Below are 25,267 nucleotides of genomic sequence, written 5' to 3'. Positions count from 1 at the left end.
AGCCTGCATTGCTGCCCATGGTGACTTGACAAAATACTAACTGTTCACCTGTCTTTGAATCTGGAGTTATGTTCTGCTAATATTCACATTTAATACGTGAGTAATGAGTGAAAAAAGTAAATGTTTTACAATCTTTAAATTCTCAATAATTTCTGGTTGTACTGTAAATGCGCACAGATGTTGACAGACCGAGATCAATGTCTTCATAACTACTGTATGGGCAAATACTCAACCGCATCCATCAAAAGAAGATATACACATAATGGTATGCGTCATTGCATCGAAAGTGTGTCAGGTCTGTTTACATCTAGGTCATGATCTTCAGTGCTAGATGCGACATCCATTTGCGTCTATATGGAATTACCTGAACACACCTGTAACACCTGGTCAACGGCCGTATAATTACAAAATCTATACGTTCAACAGAAACACCCCCATCAAACATCGCAGTTACCATACATAGACATGAATATGTCGATCAGAATACATCAACATAATGGTTTGGGTTATGAAAAAAATACAATGTAATTTAATTCAATTGAAACTAACTACGTAGACATTCCAGAAACCAGCCACACCTTCATCAGCTGTTGCCGTAACATGATATAAACTTTCAAACCAGGGGAGGAAGCCATCATTGGTTATCAAGACGCTATTTCTCTCAGGTAAGAGCAAATAACTGGTAGGTTCGAGTCACAGTTGTGGTCTGTCGACACCCAGTCTAAGTAAACTTAGTCTCAGTACTATTCGTTATAAATACTGAGGCTAAGTTTACTTAGACTGGTCGACACCAAGACCTCATTCCTGTAGAAGTAAGCCGCACAGGTGACGTGAGAGGGAGACATTGTTGGAGTTGGTTCTTTATAACAGTTCACAAAGATAGAAAGATTAGGAGTTTTGCTATCTTTGTTATACACATCAAGGTGACTAGATTTCGATACACTGTCACAAGTAATGTGTCACAAAAGTCTCGTCCGAATTTGTTTAACGGAATTGTGTCTGTCTGTTTATCTAAACCGCTACGCTACCATGATTACGGACGGAAAACCAATGACATTGATCAGTGTAGTATTTTCCGTCTAATCAGGAATTGTCGGAAAATACTAATAAGTATGCATCGTATTGATAGAAATGGAACTGATTACAGTATTATTTTATAGATTTTTAACATGAATGATATATAGATCAAAGCGTTTACGGATTCATCTTCATTATGTTTTTAGCTGTTGTCGGCATTGCAGAGGTGGCAAACGTGTAATTGGTCAATTCGACGTTCGTCCTACATTAAGCTGACACGATGAGATATAAGTGGAATAATATTTAAAACCACCTTAAACACTTTCCTATCAATTATTATTAACGTCCCTAACGTCAACAAAAGCAGTAAATACTCTCATATGTCACTGGATGTCCTGGTGTCGGATGTTTCCGGTACATCGGGAGCCTTTTCGCGAACACGTGGTGTCATCACTGATTTTCAGTGAACCATTCATAGAATGTTCACCACAAGTTGGTTTTTACGTCCAATGAAAACTGTTTCGTCTGAGTTCGAGATTGTCCATCACATTCCTCGACCTTGACATTCTCTGACCTTAACATTCTCTGACCTTGACATTATTTGACCTTGACATTCTCTGACCTTAACATTCTTTCACCTTGACATTCTCTGACCTTAACATTCTTTCACCTTGACATTCTCTGACCTTAACATTCTTTGACCTTGACATTCTTTGGCCTTGACATTCTGTATTTTCATGACGTGTGTGTCAATACAACATCAAAGGTAGTAAGTACATTTCACCATGAATCTCCTATTTCAGAGCGGGAGTCCACACTGAAGTATGACGTCCCTCCTCCTTCTTGCGTGTGTGCTGACTGCGTACCTGTATACACCTGTGACAGGTGTGATGCGCCTGCTTCCTGATGGGAACCTGTCGGAATCGGATATAAGTGCATCACACAAATGCATGTACATCTGTCAAATATGCGCCGCAGTAAGTAAACACCTCGCTAATACGGACATACGTATTCCGGACACGTTATTTTAACTGCTACGGTTTACAGCAATCTTTTCTCTTTGCTTGGCAATGGGCTTGGGGTAGTCAAGTGGTAAAAGCGTTTGCTCTCACTCCGAAGACGGGTTTGACTCCCCACTTGGGTACAATGAGTGAAGCTCTTTGCTGGATTATTGCCACAATTTTAACTCACATTTTTTATCAACGTTGCTTGGTAATCACATCCGCCGCCTCAAACTTGCATGTGTATTGGCTAAATGTCACGTTATTTTCACTCCCTTTAGTGGATTTAGAATGGACAACATCGAAGTAGATGCATAGATACAGGGAAGTTGCATCTTGATCTGTCGAGAAATTTCGAGAACAGCCAGTTTTCTTGAATTTTATTTGTTAAAACATGGAATATTTACGAACCCAAGACGATCTTAATGTCGGCGGGGCAATATGTTTGTGAGAAAGGTGACGGAGTATAATCATTGATGTATTAGCGTGTGTCTATATAAATGTTTGATAGTGTAAGTGATTCAAAATGTGGTGGTCTATCCATGTGCTATGAATGGATTGTGACACAGTTAGACTAGGCTACCCCTTCGCACGGCGACACCAGAAATGGGCTTCACATATTGTACCCATGAACGGAATCGAACGGTCTTTGGCGTTAAGAGCAAACTGTTTAACCACTAGGCTATCCAACCGTCCGCCGTGTTCCACTGGAGTGCCGGAATCAATCATATTTCTGTGAACCAAACAATCACGAACTCCAATGTGTCTGTGTGTAAAAATACTTTAAAGCATACAGCAATAGTTTGTGTATATTTTTAGGTGAAGGAATAGGAAACGAAGAGTTTAATAAGTGTATTGTAAAAATATTAAAAGACATTTCTCGCCGCTAATAGCTGCAAAAGTGTTGCAACCCGTGAAATAGTACTCACTCAGTTCTATTAAACAGTCGAGATACAGATAGCCTACACATGAAAATTGGATTTGTCGAAAAAATTGCAAACGTCATCAAAACGTTACTAAGCTGAAAACAGTCGCTGAAAAATTGCAAACTTAAAGTCACTACTATATGATACCTGTACCAAATACCTCAACTCAGTAAAACCATTTCTTGTTCGTGTCATCAAACATGGGTTACCACAGCCTAGTCGACTAAATTCGTACAGTTACGTCCCTTGGGCAGACCAAAAATATGTGGTCGAGGATTCTCATGGTGTTTCGCCATGATTATCTTGGTTTGTCTGTGCCATAGTCATGCTCGTGGGTTTCATCGATGTGTCAAACGCCTCAGACCTGTATCACTACAGGCTTTCGTCCTACATTAAACGACCCGTGATGATCCGCGTTAGAATTTGTCGTAAGAGGCGACTGACGGGATCGGGTGGTCAGGCTCGCTGACTTCGTTGGATAGGCGGATCCAGTGTGTGTGTGCGTGCGTGCGTGCGTGCGCACCCCTTTTTTGTGCTGAAAGTTTGTTAAATGACCATTGAAACTCTGGTGAAAATGAAGTGTGCACCCCTCCTTTTCTCAATCATCTGGGTTGCCACATTTCATCGTATGCCAATTGCGTAGATCGATGTTCAAGCTGTTATCACTGGATTGTCTGTTCCAGACTCGATTGTTTAGACCGCCGCCATGTATCTGGGATATTGCTGAGTGTGGCGTTAAACAACCAAGCAACATTTAACTGACACCAGGGATGTAGGAACGGGGGGGGAAGCTTAGCCCCCCACTTTTGATTTTTAATACATTTCATAAATTACACCACACACACACCACCACCACCACCACACACACACACACAGGCACACACTCTGAAAATCGTTCGTACGCTCCTGGACACTGAGTTGTTGTTCATAGCGCCCAATCGTAGTTCTCTACGGGTAACAAAATTCAGAGCAGTTCTCTCCCCTACCCATTCCGTCCAGTTTGAAACTCTGTGATTGGTTGTTCCAGGATCTGGAGGCGTGTATCAACTCGCATTGCGGTGAGGACGTTGACCCAGCTGGAATTGCCAAGATCGTCTGCGAGTGTCAAGACCTCGAAATGTTAAAACAATACGTCTAACATTCATACCAGCGTCGACGTAGGGCTGGTGACGTCGCCTTACCTTCTTATCTCCATACCAAACATTTTATTTATCACAGTGATTATATTTGTCTAAACCAGAAATACATCCTATAAAGGAGGAACTGCTTGAACATGACCATCTATGACATTTGTTATGTGTCCATGTTTACATCGGGAAAAAGCTAAGCTTTACTTCCCCATTAAAAATAACAATTCTAAAAAATGTGTCCTGTGATTATTTCCTGACAAAACAAATGAATTATTTCCACACGTCACAGACTCGTATAGACTATCCAACACGTAAAATGCAAGGGATACCGTGTAGTTTAATTGACAGTTCAGTTTTTCCAAAAACCGACAGAATTAGTAGTCACGAATATTAACTGACTACTGTTTCCTGATAGGCTGATAAAGAAATGAGAGTGGCATGTATTTCATCATTGTGCTGATCGAGGGAGTGAGGCAAGTTTTACGACGCTTTTAACAATATTCCAGCAATATCACGGCGGGGGACATGCTTGCACTGACCGATGTTGCCTATATAATTGTTGGCTGATAAAGAAAACCTGAAGTAATCCATCTCTCAGACAATTACCGCGAACATAAGCATGGTGCTTAGAACCTAAAAACATAATCTGGGCAAACCAGACTGGAACCCAGTCAGGTGTCTGGCATGCCCAAGGGACACAACTCTGGGATATTATGACATGCATCACCCAATCAGTGGATGAAACTATGCATCCAGGTCTCCTCTTAGGACCAGCTAGGTTGCTGAAAACAAATTCTAATATTTTTACTGGTGCTCTTATAGTTCGAACATCCTGGTTAGAATTGGTCTTCAGCAAGTTGACAGCAACCGATGCCTGTTGTAAGAGGCCCTTAACGGGATCTGACGGTCAGACTGGCTGACTTGGTTGACACATGTCATTGTATCCCAATTGCATAGATCGATGCTCATGCTGTTGATCACTGGATAGAAAGGTCCAGAATCATTTTTTTACAGACATCAGACATATAGCTGGAATATACAATAGTTGGCTCACAACAGAAGCACATGGCACTAGCAGCACTCAAATAGGCACGTGGTTCAAATGTCAACACCACCACCACCACACACAATAAACACATAAGGCTACTGACTGAGCTTTATTCTGTGTTCGTATATACAATATAAATACACTCATTGTGTTGAATCACAAAGAAATACCATATATTACTGAATCATCTTCAGGCATTAAGCAACTCAGTCTATCTATGTCCTCTGTTGTTTTGTTGGACAAGGACATGCTCCTCCAAAACGGACCACATATTGGTAAAACAACAAATATACAGTGTTACTAAATCTTGACACAGGGTTCAGTTAATCATTTCATAGGTCCAGTTTTAGAGGTCCTTTCATAGACATAAAATGTGTGACGGTGCTCGCATATTGTCATGTCAAACTGACCACATACAGCAGCTATTGTCAAAGAATTACAGAATCATTTAACCTCCATTACTCATAACATAACCATAACTTATTCACTAGCACATGCCAGTGCATACATCAAAACAGTTCATGCCAACTCATTTGTCACGTTTACAAGTAGCTTGTAAGGGACCGTTCATAATTTATGGCTAGTGGGTGAAGGGGTTGGGGGTTTGGATGATTTTAAGGGGGATCACCTATTTTGTTCTGGGGAGCCAGGGGGGTCAGCAATTTTGTACACACGTACTAGGTGGGGGTCAGCAATTTTGTACATAAAAATATGTTTAATATTATGCTTAGAAATTATGGGAAGGGGAGGGATGTCATTGATTTTGTACATGACATGCAGTGGGGGTCACTTATTTTGTACATGAATTTTAGGGGGGGTCATTCACATTGTACATGCTTCTACACACAAAATCATCATCATCCCCGCTAGCCATAAATTATGAACGGTCCCCAACAAGTTCACTGACAGAAACAGGTATGTCAATACCACAACATGGTCAGATAGGAAGGGAAGTAACCCTGCATAAGACAGGTAAGGGAAGTAACTCTACTTTGCACATTGGCACACTAACGGCTCTCAGAATTAGTGTTGTCATACACTGAAGTCGGACTGACTTAATTATACTAAATTAAAGATTTGTATAGAACTGATATATACTTCATTTTACAGAAAACATTTTCTTTGAGCAAAATAGTTAAAATCTGAATGTATGGGGAAGCCCAGGTTAACAACATCAACAAGGAACTTTGTTATCTCATCACACAAGACCACACAATAGTTCACTACTTTTTATTCTAAAAACAAAACCATCTGGTTATCTTCCCGCATCTTGAAAGAAAGAAATAGTCATAAAGACCATGTTAAGAAGGTAAATGAAATTGAGTTTTTCATGATTAAACTGAAACTTCAATACAAGATTCAGATTGGATATTTATGGACCTTGATTCTTGAATATCATTGATGATGAGAGGATGATTGGCAGACCTAAAGCCTATTATTTTGGGGCTTCATGGCCTGAAACAGCTCTTGTGGAACTGATTACATACATTAGGCCTGGACTGTAGGAAACGTGTATGGCTTTAAGTGAAATTCATTGAACGTCTCCTGTACACAACCACAAGATTTGGAGTTGTATTTGCCATGTATTTGATAAATATGTGCAGTGGAAAGATGGAAGGCCAGTCGAGACATCAAAACCACAACAAAGTTCATGTCCGCCGTGTTCACTAGACAGGGTGATGATATTTTATGACAATGTATACGACCATCGTCTACTGAGTGGCTTTCTTCTTCTTTGATTTGTCTTTCTTCTTCATACCATCCAAGTTTCCTTTGAGAAGATTTGCATATGCCTGGAAGGTGAAAACAAATAAACAAATCAGGACACATGGTATGTACACATACTCTGGGTCATTATTAAGGGGCCCCATACTCTGGGTCATTGTCAAGGGGCCACACAGATAATATGAGATGACATGTCCAAGTTTCAAATTCAAAGAATGCAGCACAGCTGCAGCTGGAATGATTTGTTTTTTGTTTTTGTTTGCTGTTTAAACTCAATTCCTCACTTAGCAATATTCCAGCCATATGGCAGCATCAGTATATAATCAAATCTGGACCAGACAATCTGGTGACCAACAGCACAACATCAATCTACACAAATGAGATACAATGACATGTGTCAACCAAGTCAGCAGACAGCTGCAATGAGTGAGTGAGTTGAGTGTTACGCCACCCTCAACAATATTCCAGCTATATGGCGGCGTTCTGTAAATAATTGAGTCTGGACCACATTCCAGGGATCAATAGCATGAGCATCGATCTACGAAACTTGGATACAATGGCATGCGTCAACCCAGTCAGCGAGCCTGACCACCCAATCCCGTAAGTCGCCTCTTACGACAAGCATTGGTTACTCAAGACCAATTCTAACCTGGATCTTCAAGGGTCCAGCTGGAATGAACCACTTTATACCCTCACTGACTGTTGACTTATTTACACATGCACAAGCTAAACCACTTGCTATGTTCAGGTTTGCTTTGCTTTGTGAGTGAGTTTGGTTTTACGCCACTTATAGCAATATTTCAGCAATAACACCAGAAACAGGCTTCACACATTGTACTCATATGGAGAATCGAACCCGGGTCTTCGGCGTGATGAGCGAACACTTTAACCACTAGGCTATCCAACTGCCCCTGCAACTTTGAAAGAGACTTACCAACTGAAACTTATTAACATCCTTCTGATGCACCTGAAAACAAAAAACATATACATTAACTCATCCGTGTACATAGTCAGGATTGAACAAGTAGTTGATGAGATCAGAAGGGTTCCTACTCGTTAAAATATTTCAGCATGTCAAACTAATTTGATAAATCAGATGATCGTGGTAATAAAGAAGATATAAAGCAATTGATGTGTTTGACTGTACATTTCAGACCTATTACAAATCAGAGATTTGTTCTTGTCGGTGTGTGCATTTAAAACATTCACTTATATTGGTCCAATAATGGCCAATAAAGGTACAAACTTATATTTGTTTGTATAAACATGATAATCACAGTGGCATTATAATTAAAGAGATAACCTTCCTAGATTCAACATCTTCATATTCTTTGACATAAACCATATAGCATGATAGTTTAATATAATACTATCACTATGACTTTCTAGATCATTCAAAATGCCATCCATGTTGACATGACTTGGGAATATAGAACTCCACATCAGTTGCTTTCATAATGTCCTTATACATGTTATAGTGTCTATTTGACACACCCAAAGTATTTCAAGAGAGGCTCTATGTGATACCTTATACCCTGACCACAAAATGTGCAAAACATACTCAGGGGTAGACACAATTGGTCATCGAACAGGCCAGCAGCTGATTTTGGACAAGTGGTTGCGCAAAATAGGTGGATTTTGATATAAAAAATCCTGTCAGTCTTTTAGTTTCACAAGTCCCAGACAAAGAGGGATATGGCTGTGTCTATTTGTGCTACTCACAACTGTACTGATCTTCTTGCTGCCAAGGGTTGCCCGTATCAAACACTTGTACTCTGTTGGGTCAGGTACATGTCCAGCTCTGGGTAAAGGTTTTGTTCTGCCATCATCTGGACAAAGTTATCATATACATACAAGTGCAGTTAGTCATCAGGAAATAATAATTTGCATCTAAAAATATGTTAATTCTATTGAGAATTTGACTGTGAGAAATCACTCATATGGGAGTGAGTGAGTATGGTTTTACGCCGCTTCATATGGGAATGTGAGTACAGATATTGCACTGTCTACAAAATTTCTGAAAATAAAATAACATATACACTCGCGTAACCTTGATTCGTGGATATATGAAAAGCGCATCAAAATTCATATTTTAAATGCATGATTTCATTTTGTATACACACTGATTTACAGTGATTATTTTATTCATTGATTCAGCAAATTGAAAATGCCTCATATTCCACTCGTGAATGAAACGTTTGTTTACGGAAGCCATTTGCAATCATCACCCATTCGTGTGCCCACAAAATGTGAAACCTTGTTTCGTGGATTACGTAGTCGGTTACTTTATACCACTATGTACGACATCCCACTGTAGTAAGTACTGACACCAAGGAAAACAGACAACGAGAAGTGAGAAGGTTGGAGCTAACGGTATCTTTTTTACTTGACATTTGTTGAAAATAAAATTTGGTAATGGTGGTATTAGTGATCTGGGGCTATTTATCTCAATGCTGGACAATTCTATTAAGTGTACTTGCATGTAATGCAGAGATGCGGAACTTTTTTGTCAGCAAGGTGTGGCATTGTATGTACATAAAAAGTACCACTTCGTGATGTCAGTCAAGACTTAATTTACGAGCTAGCATGATCATTTCCGTGATCCACGAATCAAGGTTATCCACGAATTTAGGTTACGGTTCTGTATATCATCACCAAACTGTTTAATGGCAGTTGGAGATGCTTTCCAGAGCATATGGATAGCTTGTAAGAACAGTCACAAATTTGTATGCTTTATTCAAATGAAAATCCTACATTGCACACATATAATCTTGAGCAGTGATAGATAGAAAAACTGAAATTTAACTTGTTGAACATGGTAATTGCAGCTAAGGCCACTATGCGCAATATCTGTGACTGGAACAGAGTTGGTGTTTACTGCTTACTATGTTTACTACTCTAACCATGAGACGCTGTTTGTAAGTACACAACTTCGAGAACGTGCACCGCGAAACATTGAAATGTATTTTCTCAGGATTAGGGAGGGGGTGTGTATTGTTTGGTTGCAACATCAATTGAAATTTGAGAAATATATTCAAAATGAACACATTCAAATTTACTTTTGACCCACTAATATCCACCCTATCACTTTAAATGCATTGGATTCAACCATATATATTAATTCAACCAAGTAAAACACCAGTCTTACATCGCTTCATCGTTAGGCTGATGGATCCAGATGTTTTACCCTTCTGGAAAAGTCGAGTGAGCTCCGTAAGGAACTGAAATGGAGAAGGCGGGTATTAACCAAGCCATATAACAGAAAACATCTATTAGCAGCTGTCTATAAAACCCAATACCAAACTCGTGATTTTAAAACAACATATGCTTTACTTACAAAGTCATTTTCCAACAACATGCTGCCAACACGGTGAAACTCTTTTGCAATGAAGTCAGTATGTTGATTGAAGGAAATACTAAAAGTATACTCTACCTGAAACGAATAATAATTAGTTAAACACTGGAACAATCAAACGAAGTTGGGATTGCATTTATCGAATTATATTACACAGAAATGTATGTTTAAATGATTGAATCCAAGTGATGGACACACATACATTCTTAGAAAAAAATGTCGATGTTATTTAAACAACCTTTCGGAAACTTTCGTAAAATTTCATTCGGATATTTTTAATTTACCGAAGCTTTTGATATGTAACAGACGCATTGATTGGTTCAAATGCAGACCCCCAGTGAATCCGGATACTCATACCGGACTGGTCTCAGTTTGTTAAACGTATCCCGATAGAAGTCACATTTTCATAAATTTTCATTTGACGTACATACAAATTTATGAGATATCACTCACTGTCCATCCAGTGACATAGCTTCTGTACAACTTCAGTGCTTTTTCTAAAAGTATCAACTTTAACATTTCAAGTATATTTCTTCATTTTGTTCCTGTCGGTAGCTGGAAAATAGCTTCATTACGGTGAGATTTTGTTTTAATAATTGAGATTTTACGAAAAAGGTCACAAAAGTTCCTGTACACATCACATATCATATAATGCCTAAACAATGCAAACTGAAATGCAAGGCGTTTGGTGGTCTGTTACATATATGACAGTGAATGTTCCTCCTTGCATTCAAGTGGTTAGTGGTTAGAGCGTCCGCCCGGAGAGCGGAAGGTCGCGGGTTCGATCCCCGACCGCGTCATACCAAAAGACGTTAAAATATGGTGCTTGTTGGTCCCTGTCTGGCGCTCGGCATTAATGGGTACAACAAGGACTGGTCGGCTCGGAGTCAGTATAATGTGTCTGAGTGGGGTATTCATGCTTCACTGCGGCATGGTATCTCAGTGGGCTAGCACTATAAAACCAGCATAAGTCTGGGCTAGTACAAGCAGCCCCCACATACACATACACACGCATGCACGTCGTCATATGAGCGAAATATTCTCAAGCACGACGTTAAACCCAATTTCACCTCACCTCACCTCACGTTGCATTCAAATATCAATGCCCTGGGGTTCCTTATCGAATTATTAAGGATTAAAAGAAGCATTTCACATGCACCACACGCGTGTTGGCTGACATGTCCCCTCATGCGGAGTTAGCTCTCAGTTCGTCCTATACAGAGCCGAGGAAAAACACGTATTGTAGAACCAATCTAGATTTTTTAGAAAGGCAAGTATAGTTATATTGTACAGCACTGTGCTTGCCAAACGTTTGTCGTGAATTTACATACATATAACTTCTTTGAGTTTCATTTAGAAGTTGGTGTGATGTACAACGAGAAGATTTCTATGGATGTACAACTTCTTTAATATACAGTTCAGGGTATGAAACTCCCAAAACTTTCAGCATGACCACAGGGCTGGTTAGATGTAAAACTTGCCAGCCCTGACCAAATAATTTAGGTTTGACAAGCGATTAGTTTATCATCCAATTGGGATTCATCATTTATTTTTACGAGTGAATTAATAATGTTTTATTATCCTGAAATATGATGAATATCTTCATATACATGTCTAAATTTTTACCCGACCGTCGGGGAGATGAATTTGAGAATCTGGCAGTCCGTGTCGAAAATAACCCGTCCCGGGCGGTCGGGCAGGCAGGTATTTCGAAAGCTGACATACTTTAAGCGACGTTTCGGTGTAGCTACTGACACTATTATTAAGTAAGTGCTTGATAACGGTATTAGTAGCTACACCGAAACGTCACTCATTTTATATTAAAGAAGTTCTATATCCATAGAACCCTCCTCGTTGTACAAATATGTACATATAATATTACTTATAAGTGTTATTGTTACCCTTGTTTCTGTAATTCTTTATTCCACCAAGGAAAGAGAAACACCAAAAATTGTCAGTATATAGAATTTGTATATTTCTTGGGTTTTATTAATCCAAACCAACACCGGAATATTACACGAGACTACTGGGGTTGGGATGACAGGTCTTTATGGACGGTCAACTTGTTTATTGTACAATGGCGACTTTCGGTATAGATATTTATACAGTTTTCAAGCAGAAACTTGTCTTTCCTGTTGCTGGGGTGAGGTGAAATTGGGTTTAACGTCGTGCTTGAGAATATTTCGCTCATATGACGACGTGCATGCGTGTGTATGTGTATGTGGGGCTGCTTGTACTAGCCCAGACTTATGCTGGTTTTATAGTGCTAGCCCACTGAGATACCATGCCGCAGTGAAGCATGAATACCCCACTCAGACACATTATACTGACTCCGAGCCGACCAGTCCTTGTTGTACCCATTAATGCCGAGCGCCAGACAGGGACCAACAAGTACCATATTTTAACGTCTTTTGGTATGACGCGGTCGGGGATCGAACCCGCGACCTTCCTCACTTTGGGCGGACGCTCTAACCACTACACCACGGAGGCGGTTTCCTATTGCTTACAACTTCTAGAATGCCTCTCAACCTGGGAGTTGTTTTTTAAAAAAAGCATCATAAAAATAAACTGCAACCCAGTACGTGAATGATTATGAGCAGCTCTTCATTCTTTTCCGATTAGGGACCGTTCATAATTTATGGTGTGTGCGTGCGTGCGTGTGTGTGAGAAGATGATCATGTTTAAGGTGGGGGTCATATCCATTTTGTTCTGGGGATGTAGAGGGGTCAGCAATTTTGTACATGAAATATTAAACAATTATGCTTAAAAATAACGGGGGGTGGGGGGGTCATTGATTTTCTAAAACCATTATTGGCATGAGTATATGTCAGTCTGGACCTTTTTGAACAGCCCGTTTGATTTCATTTTAGACCGATGAATTGCTTACTAACACAAAATTTAATAATTGCAACAAAACCAAATTTTGCCGAATACATTTTTTTAAAACAAACGATCATTATTTTGTTGTCTTATCGCTATGTTTTACGAGGGGGGACCACTTGCTGGTGGAACAGCCAGGTGTGTGAGTTGCACGTGTGAAATCGAAATTTCACTACACACGCTTAATTGTTGATTATCTGGCTGTTCTACTAGGTGTTCAACGTATGTGAGCGACTTGAATGTGAATAAAACTCCTTTGTCTTCTCAATTTTCGGTTTATTGTACAGTTTTACATTTGAAAAGATGTAATTCATTCAGATTCATTCCCCTTCCTCATCCCCGATGTAATAGCCGTCCCTAAATAATGATTTCCTAGTCTTCAAAGTGACGTTCTCTCATTCACTCACTCAGTATTCATTTACTTTTTCGAGTGAGTGAGTTTAGTTTTACGCCACACTCTGCAATATTCCAGCTATATGGCGGCGGTCTGTAAATAATCGAGTCGGAACCAGGCAATCCAGTGATCAACAGCATGAGCATCGATCTACGCAATTTGGATACGATGACATGTGTCAACCAAGTCAGTAAGTCTGACCACCCGATCCCGCTAGTCGCCTCTTACGACAAGCATGGGTTAATGAAGATCACTTCTAATCCGGATTTTCACGGGTTTACTTTTTCGTCTCTGCTTGGAAATCTGACGGAAATCGATGATGCCAAATCTGTGGCTAATAGTTAATCGTCCGGATTTTAACGTTGATAAATCTAACCAATCGAATGTTCCGTTACAAAACTCCAATGTAGCTTCTACCGGCAGATTTGTGTTCTGTTATTGCACTTGCGGGAAAAGCATGGGTCGGGAGGAAAACATAACAGAAGATGAGGCTGCACTTTACGACAGACAGATTCGTCTGTGGGGTCTTGATGCCCAGAGAAGGTGGGTGGAAGAAATGGCCATTTGACATTGTTGTGATGCGAGCAGTTGTCAGTTGTCATTGTCAGCTGGTGTTCTTGTTATTGTTCAAATCACGATCGGTTTAAGATGACGAGTTTTAAAGAACGTGATTTTTTCCATGTACTGTTTAACCTGAACACGTGTCCTATTTATGAACAAACAGATGTAGATCTACTGAAATTATCTTTAAAAAGTAGATCTACATAAGAAGCTTTCAAGGCCTTCGTCTGTCAATGAGTGTCATGTTTATCTGTACTCATCTGAAGTTTAGTTTCAACCGGTAACTCTGAAACATGTGAAAACTAATGCAAACGGAAAAGGAAATGGAGAAATTTAGTGTGCAGTCAGGAAGGTCGTAGGCCATAAAGACTTAATAGACAAATAAGATGCCATTAGCTGTTTATTTATTTGATTGATGAAGTCAATATGCCTTCCAGACTTCGTGCAGCACGTGTAAATAAGATGCCAGTGTGCTTTTGGTTGGAGTGAAGGGCCTTGGAGCAGAGGTGGCCAAGAATATTGTCCTCGCTGGAATCAAATCTATCACTCTGCTTGACAGTTCACTGGTGAGGACAGTATTTCCGTTTCTTCATAATGAGCAGCTTTTCTGATGTTAATCATGTTGATCATGTGAACATAGATTTCTTTCTTAATTAATACATATCTTGCTAATTTACATTCCAATTAAGGACGAAAATTTAGTAAAACACTAGTAAATAGTGGAGCTATCAGGGATTGGGATAGAGAACCTTGACAATGGGACATTTTCAGGTTTATTAGCCATTTTCTGAATTCAGAATGGGCCTCTGCCCTTGTATCAATAGTAAACTTCAAAATTTTAATGGGCCATTTTTTATTGTAATGTGCAAAATGGCCCATGACCCCTGCCTTTCCCGATCTCAGGGCTATCTATTGATATAGGTCATATATAATAGTTAACAAAATATTGTTTGATTATCAAAAGAAGCATCTTCGGTCAAATATGCGAAAAATATCCACATATTTCACATCACAGTGACACTGGCGAGTACTGTTAATGAAAACAGCGTTCTGACCATAATTTAGACCTGACCTATGAATAAAGATGCAACTTTGTGTATTGTGTTTGTTAATATGATGTATACCGTGATATCTTGAAATACCAAATCATTCATCAAGAACATGGGTGGATTTAGACATTGGAGTAAGATTGAAAATAATCAGATGTATGAATGATTCCGTAAGCCATTCTGATTACAGGTTGACGATGAAGACTGCACATCTCACTTCCTTGTGTCGAAAGCTGATTTAGGCAAAAATGTAAGTTAGACAGGACTATGGGGACGGGATACCACTGGTCAGCCTTGGAATGATATTTTTTAAACTAATTCAAAGCTTTTGCAGCACATCATTAGTAAGCTTATGTTGAACTATATAATTATGATCGCTCATAACATATCTAACGCTTTGTGGATGAAGACCCTGAGGACCGGTGTAAACCATATTTTACTAGTCCTCAGTATGGTGCTTGAATGGTGCTTGAATGATACTGATGTTGACATTTTCTGTTTTCCTTTATTCAGTTCCAGTTTGTTGCAACTTGAATCCTAGATAACTGGTTCAGAATTATGACTATGGCCTTAAATACTGCTGTTGAGTAAGGACTACCCAAAGTGGGTTATCACCTGTCAAAGGCACAAATAAGTATCCTTGGACAAGCAGGCCAGTCTGAAGTCCTGTGGCTGTAGGTACTATATGGATGACTACTGAAATCGAGAGTTTTTTATTTTTTAAGGAGTTTAGACAAAACGTTTTTCTTTCAAAATATGAAATGATCTCAAACAACATGGAAATGGTAGAGGTTTCCATGTTCTCCAGTATTTCTTCTTTAATTCATAGATTGTCATCGTTGGTCAATGATCATATTTACAAGTAATCATATTGAGTAACCAGCATTTATCGTTCAATTCCATTTCCCCAGCGTGCTGAATCCTCCCTTCACCGAGTCCAGCTGCTCAACCCGATGGTCCAAGTAACAGCTGACTCTGGGGATGTTGATGGCAAAGACGACGCCTTCTTCACCAACTTTGACGTTGTCTGTGTCACCTGCTGTCCAGCAGCCACTCAGTGCAGAATCAACAAGTTTTGTGCCGAAAACAGTATTCAGTTCTTCAGTGGAGATGTCTTTGGTTACTATGGTTACATGTTCAGCGATCTAGGAGAACATGAATACGCAGAGTGAGTTGTTGGTTGTACAGACATGTTGTGTTTTACTGCAGTGGTTGAGGACACACATCACCATCAACACAGGTTGGGATTCTCTCTCTGTCCCCAGACTGTGAATACAGCATCTGTACATGTAGTGATGTACTGACTAACTTAACGATGTTAGTGTTTTCAGGGTTAATGAGCAACATACTGACAGCTTATACAAGCTCTATAAGTATTGACTATGATTCATGATGCACTACAGTAAGCTCTAGATGTAACATGGGTTGTCTTTCATGTCTAAAAGTATGCTCAGATGGGGATAAAGTCAGCAGAAAGATTGCTACTTTGGTGGCAATTTAAAGATTTACATCCTTGTCTGGAGATCTTTGAATGGCATTAATAGTGATACACATAAAGGGTGAAAGATTATCAGTGACAACTTCTGTAATGTGAGGGACACAGCTGTTTGGAGTTTATTCTTATTCATCAGCAGTAATATTATGTATAAGTACATGGGAAACTTACGTGAGATTTTCTTTGATCACTTTTTTGTTAGTCCCAGATGCTTTAAGGAATAATTTTGGGGGTTTCCCAGACGTGAAAAATAAGTTTAAGGATTAATGAAGTGTACAGTTGTGTTATTTGTAAAAGGTATGGAAGTGTAAATAAAGGTATCCTGTGATCCTTGATACTTGCTGCTCAACTGACTTGAATCTAGGGATCCCTTTAATCCTTAGAATTTATCATTATTATGTCATGACAAGGAGCCTGTTTCCAGTCTGGGGCGGTAGGGTATCCCAGTGGTTAAAGTGTTTGCCTGTCATGCCAAAGACCCGGGTTCGATTCCCCACATGGGTACAATGTGTGAAGCCCATTTCTGGTGTTCCCCGCCAGGATATTGCTGGAATATTACTAAAAGCAGCGTAAAACCAAACTCACTCACTCACTCTTTCCAATCTGGCCACTTCAGTTGGTCAGCTGCAACCCATCTGGTCTTAACATCCACCCGAGGCAACCCAGTAGATCAGGTGGTGAGACTTGGCTGCCATAGCTAGAATATTGGTGCATGGTATGGTGAACAACCAAACATAGCATTGTTTGTGGAGGTGTCATGTTATTCTCTGGTGGGCTGCTGGTTGTTTGCTGGGTAACTGATTGTTTGCTGGGTAACTTCACATATTAACGATGTACATATGACTCTCTGTAGGGAGGTTCCCAACACAAAGGCCAAACCAGCTGAAGATGAGGAGACTGATGAACCATCACCCAAGAAAGCAAAGACTGAGGAACCGGAAACTGTTGTTGTGAAAAAGGTAAAGAAATGTCCTTTTGTCATGTCCTAGAGAATACATGTCAGAGGTCTCACATGCTCAGTTTGTTTGTGTACTAATGTTCTTGAAATAATTAACCTCCCCTATTGTTTATCAATTTTTTGGATGGCCCGCTCAAACATGTATAATATTTATTATGACTCCCCTGTTGAGCCTGTCATATATGTATTTATTACTCGCCTGTGGAAGACACTGCAATGTAAGATTTTTACGGCAATAGTACACTAGTGTAATACCGCTAGATGTATGACGTCATAATGGTTTACAGTGATAACGTCACAATGCTAATACCTGTCACAATGGTATTAGACCTTGCTTGACTCCGGGAAAGGTGAAAGTCATCACACTCTAGACAGTTTTTATCAATTTATGTTAGAGAGTAATAAACAGAATACTAAACTCGCTTCAATGAAATACCATTTTTAATTCAATTCGTGAAAATCATTAACTCATTCAATAAAAATGGTATTACACGGAAGGTCGTTTTGTATCCTGCATGCATCACATGATTCTCTTTGATGACATACTGCCAACCATCCCCAATCTTAAAAAATGACTGGACTGTCATCCCTGATGTGTCAGAAAAACTATCAATTGCTGAGTGTGTGTTTACAATGTGTGACAGTGCTAATTGAGTGTGATGGTGTGAATATTTGCTCATGCTGTCAACCACGGGGTTGACTGTGTTTGGCTGCTCCGACATAGTTAGACATACCTGTGGACCATGTGGTTTCAACACTGCTGAGCAACTTATGTCAGTGGGGTAACTCTTAATGCTTGGCTATTCAGGAAGTAACTCAAACCGAGATTATTCTTGTTTTGAATCATTTAAAGGACGTTGGTGAGTGAAGAATTATTTGAATGGGATTATGTGTATGGGTTGTTATGTCAAGGATACTTGACTTTGTCTATGTCAGTTGTATGTTTGAGTTCAAGAGAAACACAACATTGAACCATAGCCATCTTGTTGTCTGTTTCAAGTGTAATACTGGAATATTCCGCTATCTTGCTGACGTGTTGGTTCAGTAATCTATTTTACTGTATGTGTAAATTGTAAATGATTGGGCTAATTATGGTAATATTTTTACAATATTTCAGTAATTAATCTCTTGTTCAATATGTAAGTAGGGATTTGTTTGTTGCTTTTCAGTGCATGACATTCAAGCGCCTGGAAAATGCTCTCAGTGTTGACTGGAGCTTAGATGATATGAAAAAGAAGCTGAGAAGAACCCCTAACACATACTTCATCATGGAAGGTAAGGCCTGGATGAAAACTGCTGATATTGCAATAAGTATGCGTGCAAACTGGGAGAATGTTCTCACTCTGAAGTACTGTCAGAATGCATTTATGCTACATGTATTATGATGTCATATTACAATAGTTAATCGGGGCAGTGGGGTAGCCTAGTGGTTAAAGTGTTGGCTCGTCACGCCGAAGACCCGGGTTCGAATCCCCACATGGGTACAATGTGTAAAGCCCATTTCTGGTGTCCCCGCCGTGATGTTGCTGGGATATTGCTTAAAGCGGCGTAATACCAAACTCAGTCAGTCAGTCAATAGTTAATCTGTAATTTCATGACAGATTAACTTCAGTAATATGAAAGAATCCGGGAGTCCTTCACCTGTTTTAGTGATACATGTACGTATGTTACACAAGTTTTAAGCAGTATATATTTCTTTAATGCATTTGTGTTTGAAATGTGGTAAAATAATGCTATTTAAATCCAGTTTTGTTCAGATAATATTGTGACTGTTACCTGATTTTGGATGTTTTCAGTGCTTCTAGACTTCTATGGCAAACACAAGCGGAGACCTCTAATTAAATCAAAAGCTGAAGATGTGACAGACCTGAATGGAATAAGGGAGACAACTCTGGAGAGACTCAAGGTGGACAAGAAAGTAGTGCCAGAGGACTTTGCAAGGTAGGACTTTGCTTGGAGGTCAAACTACAGTGATTTTATTGAACATCACTATTAATCAGTATGAGCATGTTGTTTTAATGAATACTGACAGTATTCATAAGATTCCACATCAGACCATGGAGGGACTAAAATGATTGGTTCTGTCATTCTGGGCAGATTTGTAAGGCAAACTGTATTTGTATGATGTCATGTTAATAACTGACGTTCTGTACTAATCATTGGATCCATGGCACATTCTGGACCTTAACAGCTCCATGTTCACACAGATTGATACAGTAGGGCTTATATGTACTGCACATGGGTCACAAATCAGGTCGTTATGAGAAGTAGCCATGTTGACTCCTGAATTTATGTACACACTGAAACATGATGGTATCACCTTAGACAACACTCTCTGTTCTTATTGCAGTGAAGGGCAGTGGGGTAGCCTAGTGGTTAAAGCGTTCATTTGTCACGCCAAAGACCCGGGTTCCATTCCCCACATGGGTACAATGTGTGAAGCCCATTTCTGGTGTTCCCCACTGTAATATTGCTGGAATATTGCTAAAAGCGGCGTAAAACCATGCTCACTCACACTACTGCAGTGAATGGGTACCTGGTAGTGCCTAACAAGTAACTTTGGTTGTATCTCCCTGGATCTCATAATGAAACTTGAGTGCCCACTGCTCCATTAACCAGAGTAATAATGTGGCATGTTTTGTTTTTTGGTGTGAATAAGGCACATTATATATACATATTCATTGTGAGAGACACTGTAAAGGGTTTGTTATGATGTATTTTGTCACTTGAAGGAAAACATTGCTGCCTTCATGCCTTGACAGTTGTCCATTAAAATACTGAGAGCAGTAGCTTGCATACATCACAGTAAACAATTTAATCACAAAAACATTGTATAATGATAGGGTCCATCAAGTTACACTCTATCCAAGCGTTAACATGTCTTCGTTGTAAATCACTTGTGCAAAGTGCTGTTGGTAGCTTAGAGGTTTAGTGTGTTGTGTGTGACTTCCCAACTTGGATTCAATATTTATGTGATGAGTGAGTTAGTATGGTTTGACACTGTTTCTAGCAATATTCCAGCAATGTCACTTTGGTCTGACAAGAGAAAGCTTTAACTACTAGGCTACTCCACCACTTCTGTTTATGTGATGAGTGAGCTAGTATGGTTTGACACTGTTTCTAGCAATATTCCAGCAATGTCACTTTGGTGACAAGAGAACGCCAGAGGCCCAGATAAGCTGCGTATCCGGGTAAATACGCTTATAAAATTTCCAATTACGCATTGAAAAATAATTGTTGCGTACCAATTACGCATTTTAAATGTTAGATACGCAAAAAGTTTAAAACAAATGCGTACTGAATATATTTATAAAAATCGCTTGCGTAATGAAAAAGACATCGATTGCTATCAAGTTGTACTGTTAGTATAGGACAAGTGTTGTACTGTCAGTATAGGATGAGTGATTTTTTATGAAATCATTTCCATTATATTTAAGTTGGTTTTGATTAGGTATGACATAAGGCAGAACATACCTTCTTAGTAAACTTACTCAGTGACATAATACTTAGGTGAGTAAAATGACTGAAATACACACATATTTGAAAGCAGTGGGTAACGGAAAATGACATACCCTCTCAACGTTCATAATACCCACTCCAAAAAAATACAGTGGGTACAGTACCCACATGAGCTAAATCTTATCTAGAGCTCTGAGAACGCTTTAACTACTAGGCTACCCCACTACTTCTGTTTATGTGATGAGAACCTACTTGGAGATACGAGCCACTCGTTGACATTGTGGTAAATCAGTTGGCCATTTGATGACACTAAGATGAGCCTTTCTGCTGCAGTTTCTGTTTTGCTGAGCTGAGTCCGGTGTGTGCTGTCGTAGGGGGTGTACTGGGACAGGAAATCATTAAGGTGAGTGACATCAGTCATATTTTTCAGTTCTGTTCAGTTCTCACCCAATTGGATAATTGCTTTGACGCCTGATCACTCTCTTTTCATCTTGCTTTACTCTGTAGAGATTCCAGGTTAGAATGGCTCTCCAGCAAGTATAAGGCAACTAAATGGATTATTACTTGGTTGATATTGTGTCTACCTCAATGGCAAGGGTTGTTGTTCACAATTTCAATCACAGATTTGATACAGGGCCTAGATTTTCGAAGCTCATTTAGCACGAAGATGGTCGTAAGTGCCATACATAAACATTAACTTACACCTATCTTAACGCAAGAGACCTTCGAAAATCAAGGCCCAGGTCTGTTACAGACTGCCGTCACATAGCGTGCAATTGCTGAGTGTGGCATTCACCAAGACTCCGTATTATTCGTTACACTGCTATACTGAGTCTAACAAACCCTAGTAGAAGGTCGCATCAGCTAACCTTTTGAATTGACCAAGCAGAACACAGCTTACCAAATCGCAAAAGTTAACATTCGCACATACCATTTGAACTTTTAACTCAAAAACGTTTGTACTCGAACGATTCCCGAAAGCTATTTTCCTCACGATCACATGGAGGACACCATTATTCGCAACAGTGAGTAAACAGTTGCTGAAAATAGCGTTTCATCAATATTCCAGGATGTCATCTTGTGGAAATATAAGCTAATAGTAACCATACCATCAGAAACCTTTAAGTGTATACCACCAGTATAGTTCAGGTCAAATATCTGTGTTTCATGTGGATTATTGTTTGTTGAGAGATCAGTGTCAGCGAAGTTCCACTGAACTCTAAATAGTAGCCGTTGTCTGATTGGTTAAATCTGTTCGGCCGTCTTGCATTTGATTGGACAGTCATTGGTCGCTCAAAGGTTACCTTCTACTAGGGTTTGTTAGACTCAATATAGCAGTGTAACGAATAATCCTGAGCCAAAGTTTACTTAGGCTATCAGCATTCCGAAACAGAGAAACACAATTTCCTTGATTTGCCGTAATGTTATGAATATAGGGTGCACTTTAGAAGTGGTCAGATATAATGTGCTACATTTGGGATTACATATTGATATAAAGTAAAGTACAGAATCCTCAGTGGCTCAGTAGGATAGATAGCTGACTTAGAGTGATAATCCCAGATAGGAACCACCCTTAAAAGTATGTAATCCCAAATATAACACATTACATCTGTAATGTTGATGTAACACCTCACTAACTCACTCACTGTATATTTGTAGGCGGTCTCCCAGAAGGACCAGCCCCACAACAACTTCTTTTTCTACAACGGCATTGACGGCAATGGCATGGTGGACAACATCGGCAGCAGCCAGCACTGACATCGTGACTCTTTGTGACTGTTTACAGCAGCCTCTATGTTATTGTTAACATACACTGAGATTCAATGCAAGCCTCAACACTGACAACTGATGCTAAACATAAAAGGCATGTTGGAAAGCTAATCTTTGTTCTCGGACACTGCTAACACTCTTTTTTGCCAACAACAAAAATATATATGACTGAATTTAGGAACGTTCATTCACTTAAAATGAAACAGGTTGCACACCTATGCCATTATTTTGTCGTACAACTAAATTTAGATCATCTTTATTTTCCATAATGATTTAGTATCAGGTGAGTTGGAGTTTGAAGAGGTAGCCAGTGTTCTGGACCAAGTGTTATAGATTAAAAAAACATGATTTATAAGTGTTCGGGTTGAAACAGTGAGGGATGTTTCTGTCCAGATGCTTTTTTTCTCAATTGAATGAACTTTTTTCCCGATTTTGAATCAAAACTAGTGTTAACTCTATTGTCCACTGCCAACAAAAAAAGCATTTACGCTCACCTGGGACGATCTTATGCCAGGTGAGTCATATATCACTGTTCATTAGCATTTTGTCTCTTTGGATTGATCTGTAGCATTCCTCATCACAGGTGAACTAACGTTTGTCAAAGAATCACATGATCTTCGAAACCACATCTTTCTTATATCTTTCTTCGAATGATAACGGTCACACAAGTGGCACTTAAATTTGGTCAATGTACGGTTGTATCCAAGGCAGCAATTTCAACTGATAAAAGGGGTACCAAGTATTGTCAGGCTTGGCCATTTTTCTGGTTACTACAATCACTGTGTGAAAACTTTCTTAAAGTATCTAGAAAACTAGAATTGTTTGACCTTTGAAAAGTTTTTATCTCAGTTCGATGTAGTTACTGACTTCTACAAGGTTGAGCCGACGGAGATCAAGCACACATGTAAACATTTTCATCAGAGTATTGTCAGTTTGGGTATGGTCACCTGCTTGTGACTATTTTTGTAATAAATGCAATATATTTGTGTTATTGTTGTGTTTTTGATGTTACCTGTGGTGATTCTGTGTTCGAATCGATCCCCAACAACCTGTGCTTGTTGTAAGAGGCACCCAAGTGGAGTGGGGGATTAAACAGAGTGACTTGGTTGATTTAGAGTCATCGTTAACTGACAACCTTGATTGCCACTCACAATACTGATCACTGGGATGTTGGTGAGTGGGGATTTGAACAAACAAAGTTATTGATGAATCAGCAGAATTGTTTCCATACACAGTCTTCACAACCCTACAGATTAATCCTCAGTTGGGTATCATGTGTAGAGTACAATGTAGGTGGATCTCATCATCTCCTGTATAAGAGTGAGTGAGTGAGTTAAAATTTATAGTCACTTTGGCAATATTTCAGACATATCGTGACTCATCTCCTGTAAGTGAGTGAGGGAGTTTAGTTATACCCCGCACACAGCAATATCCCAGCTAATTGGCGGCGGTCTGTAAATATTCGAGTCTGGACCAGGCAATCCAGTGATCAACAGCATGAGCATCGATCTACGCAATTGAGATACGATGACGTGTCAACCAAGTCAGCAAGCCTGACAACCCAATCCCATTAGTTGCCTTTTACATTAAACATGAGTTACTGAAGATCAAATTATTTCCTGTAAGAAGAGACTGCAATCTGAACTGGTGTTGTAGAGGAGATTCTTGTAGACATTCAACATATCTCTTAAAGCTATATGTACAATGTGTGCAGCCCATTTCTGGAGTCCCCTGTCATGATATTGCTGGAATATTGCTAAAAGCGGGGTAAAACTAAACTCACACTCTCAATGTCATATTTTTACAAAAATTCAGTATTTCCCCTGCAGAGAATATTAAATATTTACTAAGAAATTTGACAATTGATGTTATTCTTCCGATTTATAACGACACAGCAAGGAATGAAAATATTGAAAGGAAAATATCTCTTCTCAGCATTATAATTATTAGTAAAATGGTATTTTGGTGGTATTGATGTAAAGCAACAGCCAAATTCTTCATGGTTGTGGTTCAAACTCCTGCATTCTAAGGTCATGTGACCCCAATTCTGAGAAATGAACTGAAGAATAATATTTGTACTGAAACAATCATCAGCATCCCCTGCAATCCGTTTGTGGTTTGTGACTGAACATTTTGGTTCAACGTTTGACATAGGTGAAAGTCCTAGAACAAGAATCGAGCACTGTGTCTGAAGGGTAATGTACACAAATATATTTCAAGCGCTCATAATATCAACGTCACGTAACTTTTATGGACGCTTCTATCAGTTACACCAAACGAAATATAGCATGCACGGTACATACCGAGTGAGTGAGTGAAAACGAAAGACGCCTTGGCAAAGTATCAGGCATGTGTCGACATAAAGTTATGAAATTGAAAAACAAAACAACGCAAGATGTATATGCTGCATTAGGTAGGTATCTGCCAAACATACCTATGAAAATTAGTTAGATATAGGTTACAAATATACATGCATGAACGGAAAAAAAGGAAAGAGAA

The 25,267-nt window shown here is 39.4% G+C and overlaps 2 protein-coding genes and 1 long non-coding RNA gene across 3 annotated transcripts; 2 read left to right on the top strand and 1 right to left on the bottom strand.

Annotated features, from left to right (window-relative positions):
• Positions 1-606: 606 nt before the first annotated feature.
• On the top strand, positions 607-4,258 carry LOC124275538. The gene is made up of 3 exons (XR_006898306.1): positions 607-665; positions 1,821-1,994; positions 3,972-4,258. It is a non-coding gene; the product is annotated as an uncharacterized LOC124275538 (long non-coding RNA).
• A 2,078-nt stretch (positions 4,259-6,336) lies between these two features.
• On the bottom strand, positions 6,337-10,252 carry LOC124275613 (signal recognition particle 14 kDa protein-like). Its single transcript, XM_046711215.1, has 5 exons — positions 10,185-10,252; positions 9,996-10,068; positions 8,570-8,676; positions 7,782-7,814; positions 6,337-6,915 (listed from the first exon to the last, which is right to left on the bottom strand). The coding sequence occupies exons 1-5, from the start codon at positions 10,203-10,205 to the stop codon at positions 6,835-6,837; spliced, it is 315 nt and encodes a 104-aa protein (XP_046567171.1). The 5' UTR covers positions 10,206-10,252; the 3' UTR covers positions 6,337-6,834.
• Positions 10,253-13,871: 3,619 nt separating this feature from the next.
• LOC124275612 (SUMO-activating enzyme subunit 1-like) lies at positions 13,872-23,754 on the top strand. The gene is given in 10 exon segments (XM_046711214.1): positions 13,872-14,019; positions 14,475-14,505; positions 14,508-14,603; positions 15,277-15,336; positions 15,998-16,254; positions 17,435-17,540; positions 18,709-18,814; positions 19,336-19,480; positions 21,332-21,401; positions 22,658-23,754. Coding segments are annotated over 10 exon segments (1,056 nt in total). The 5' UTR covers positions 13,872-13,933; the 3' UTR covers positions 22,757-23,754.
• Positions 23,755-25,267: the final 1,513 nt, after the last annotated feature.

This window comes from Haliotis rubra, unplaced genomic scaffold (genome assembly GCF_003918875.1).
Source record: "Haliotis rubra isolate DU_JTF1 unplaced genomic scaffold, ASM391887v1 Scf20, whole genome shotgun sequence".
NCBI lineage: Eukaryota > Metazoa > Mollusca > Gastropoda > Lepetellida > Haliotidae > Haliotis > Haliotis rubra.
The sequence above is the reverse complement of the archived record's forward strand: the minus strand, read 5'-3'. Positions and strand labels throughout refer to the sequence as shown.

What these genes read in the sequence shown, in the direction of transcription:
- LOC124275613 (XM_046711215.1), bottom strand. Translation starts at nt 10,205, where the DNA reads ATGTTGTTGGAAAATGACTTT. An exon ending in TGTTGTTGGAAAATGACTTT is followed by an intron (nt 10,069 to 10,184) that starts GTAAGTAAAGCA and finishes TCTCCATTTCAG; the next exon opens with TTCCTTACGGAGCTCACTCG. An exon ending in CAGCCTAACGATGAAGCGAT is followed by an intron (nt 8,677 to 9,995) that starts GTAAGACTGGTG and finishes AACTTTGTCCAG; the next exon opens with ATGATGGCAGAACAAAACCT.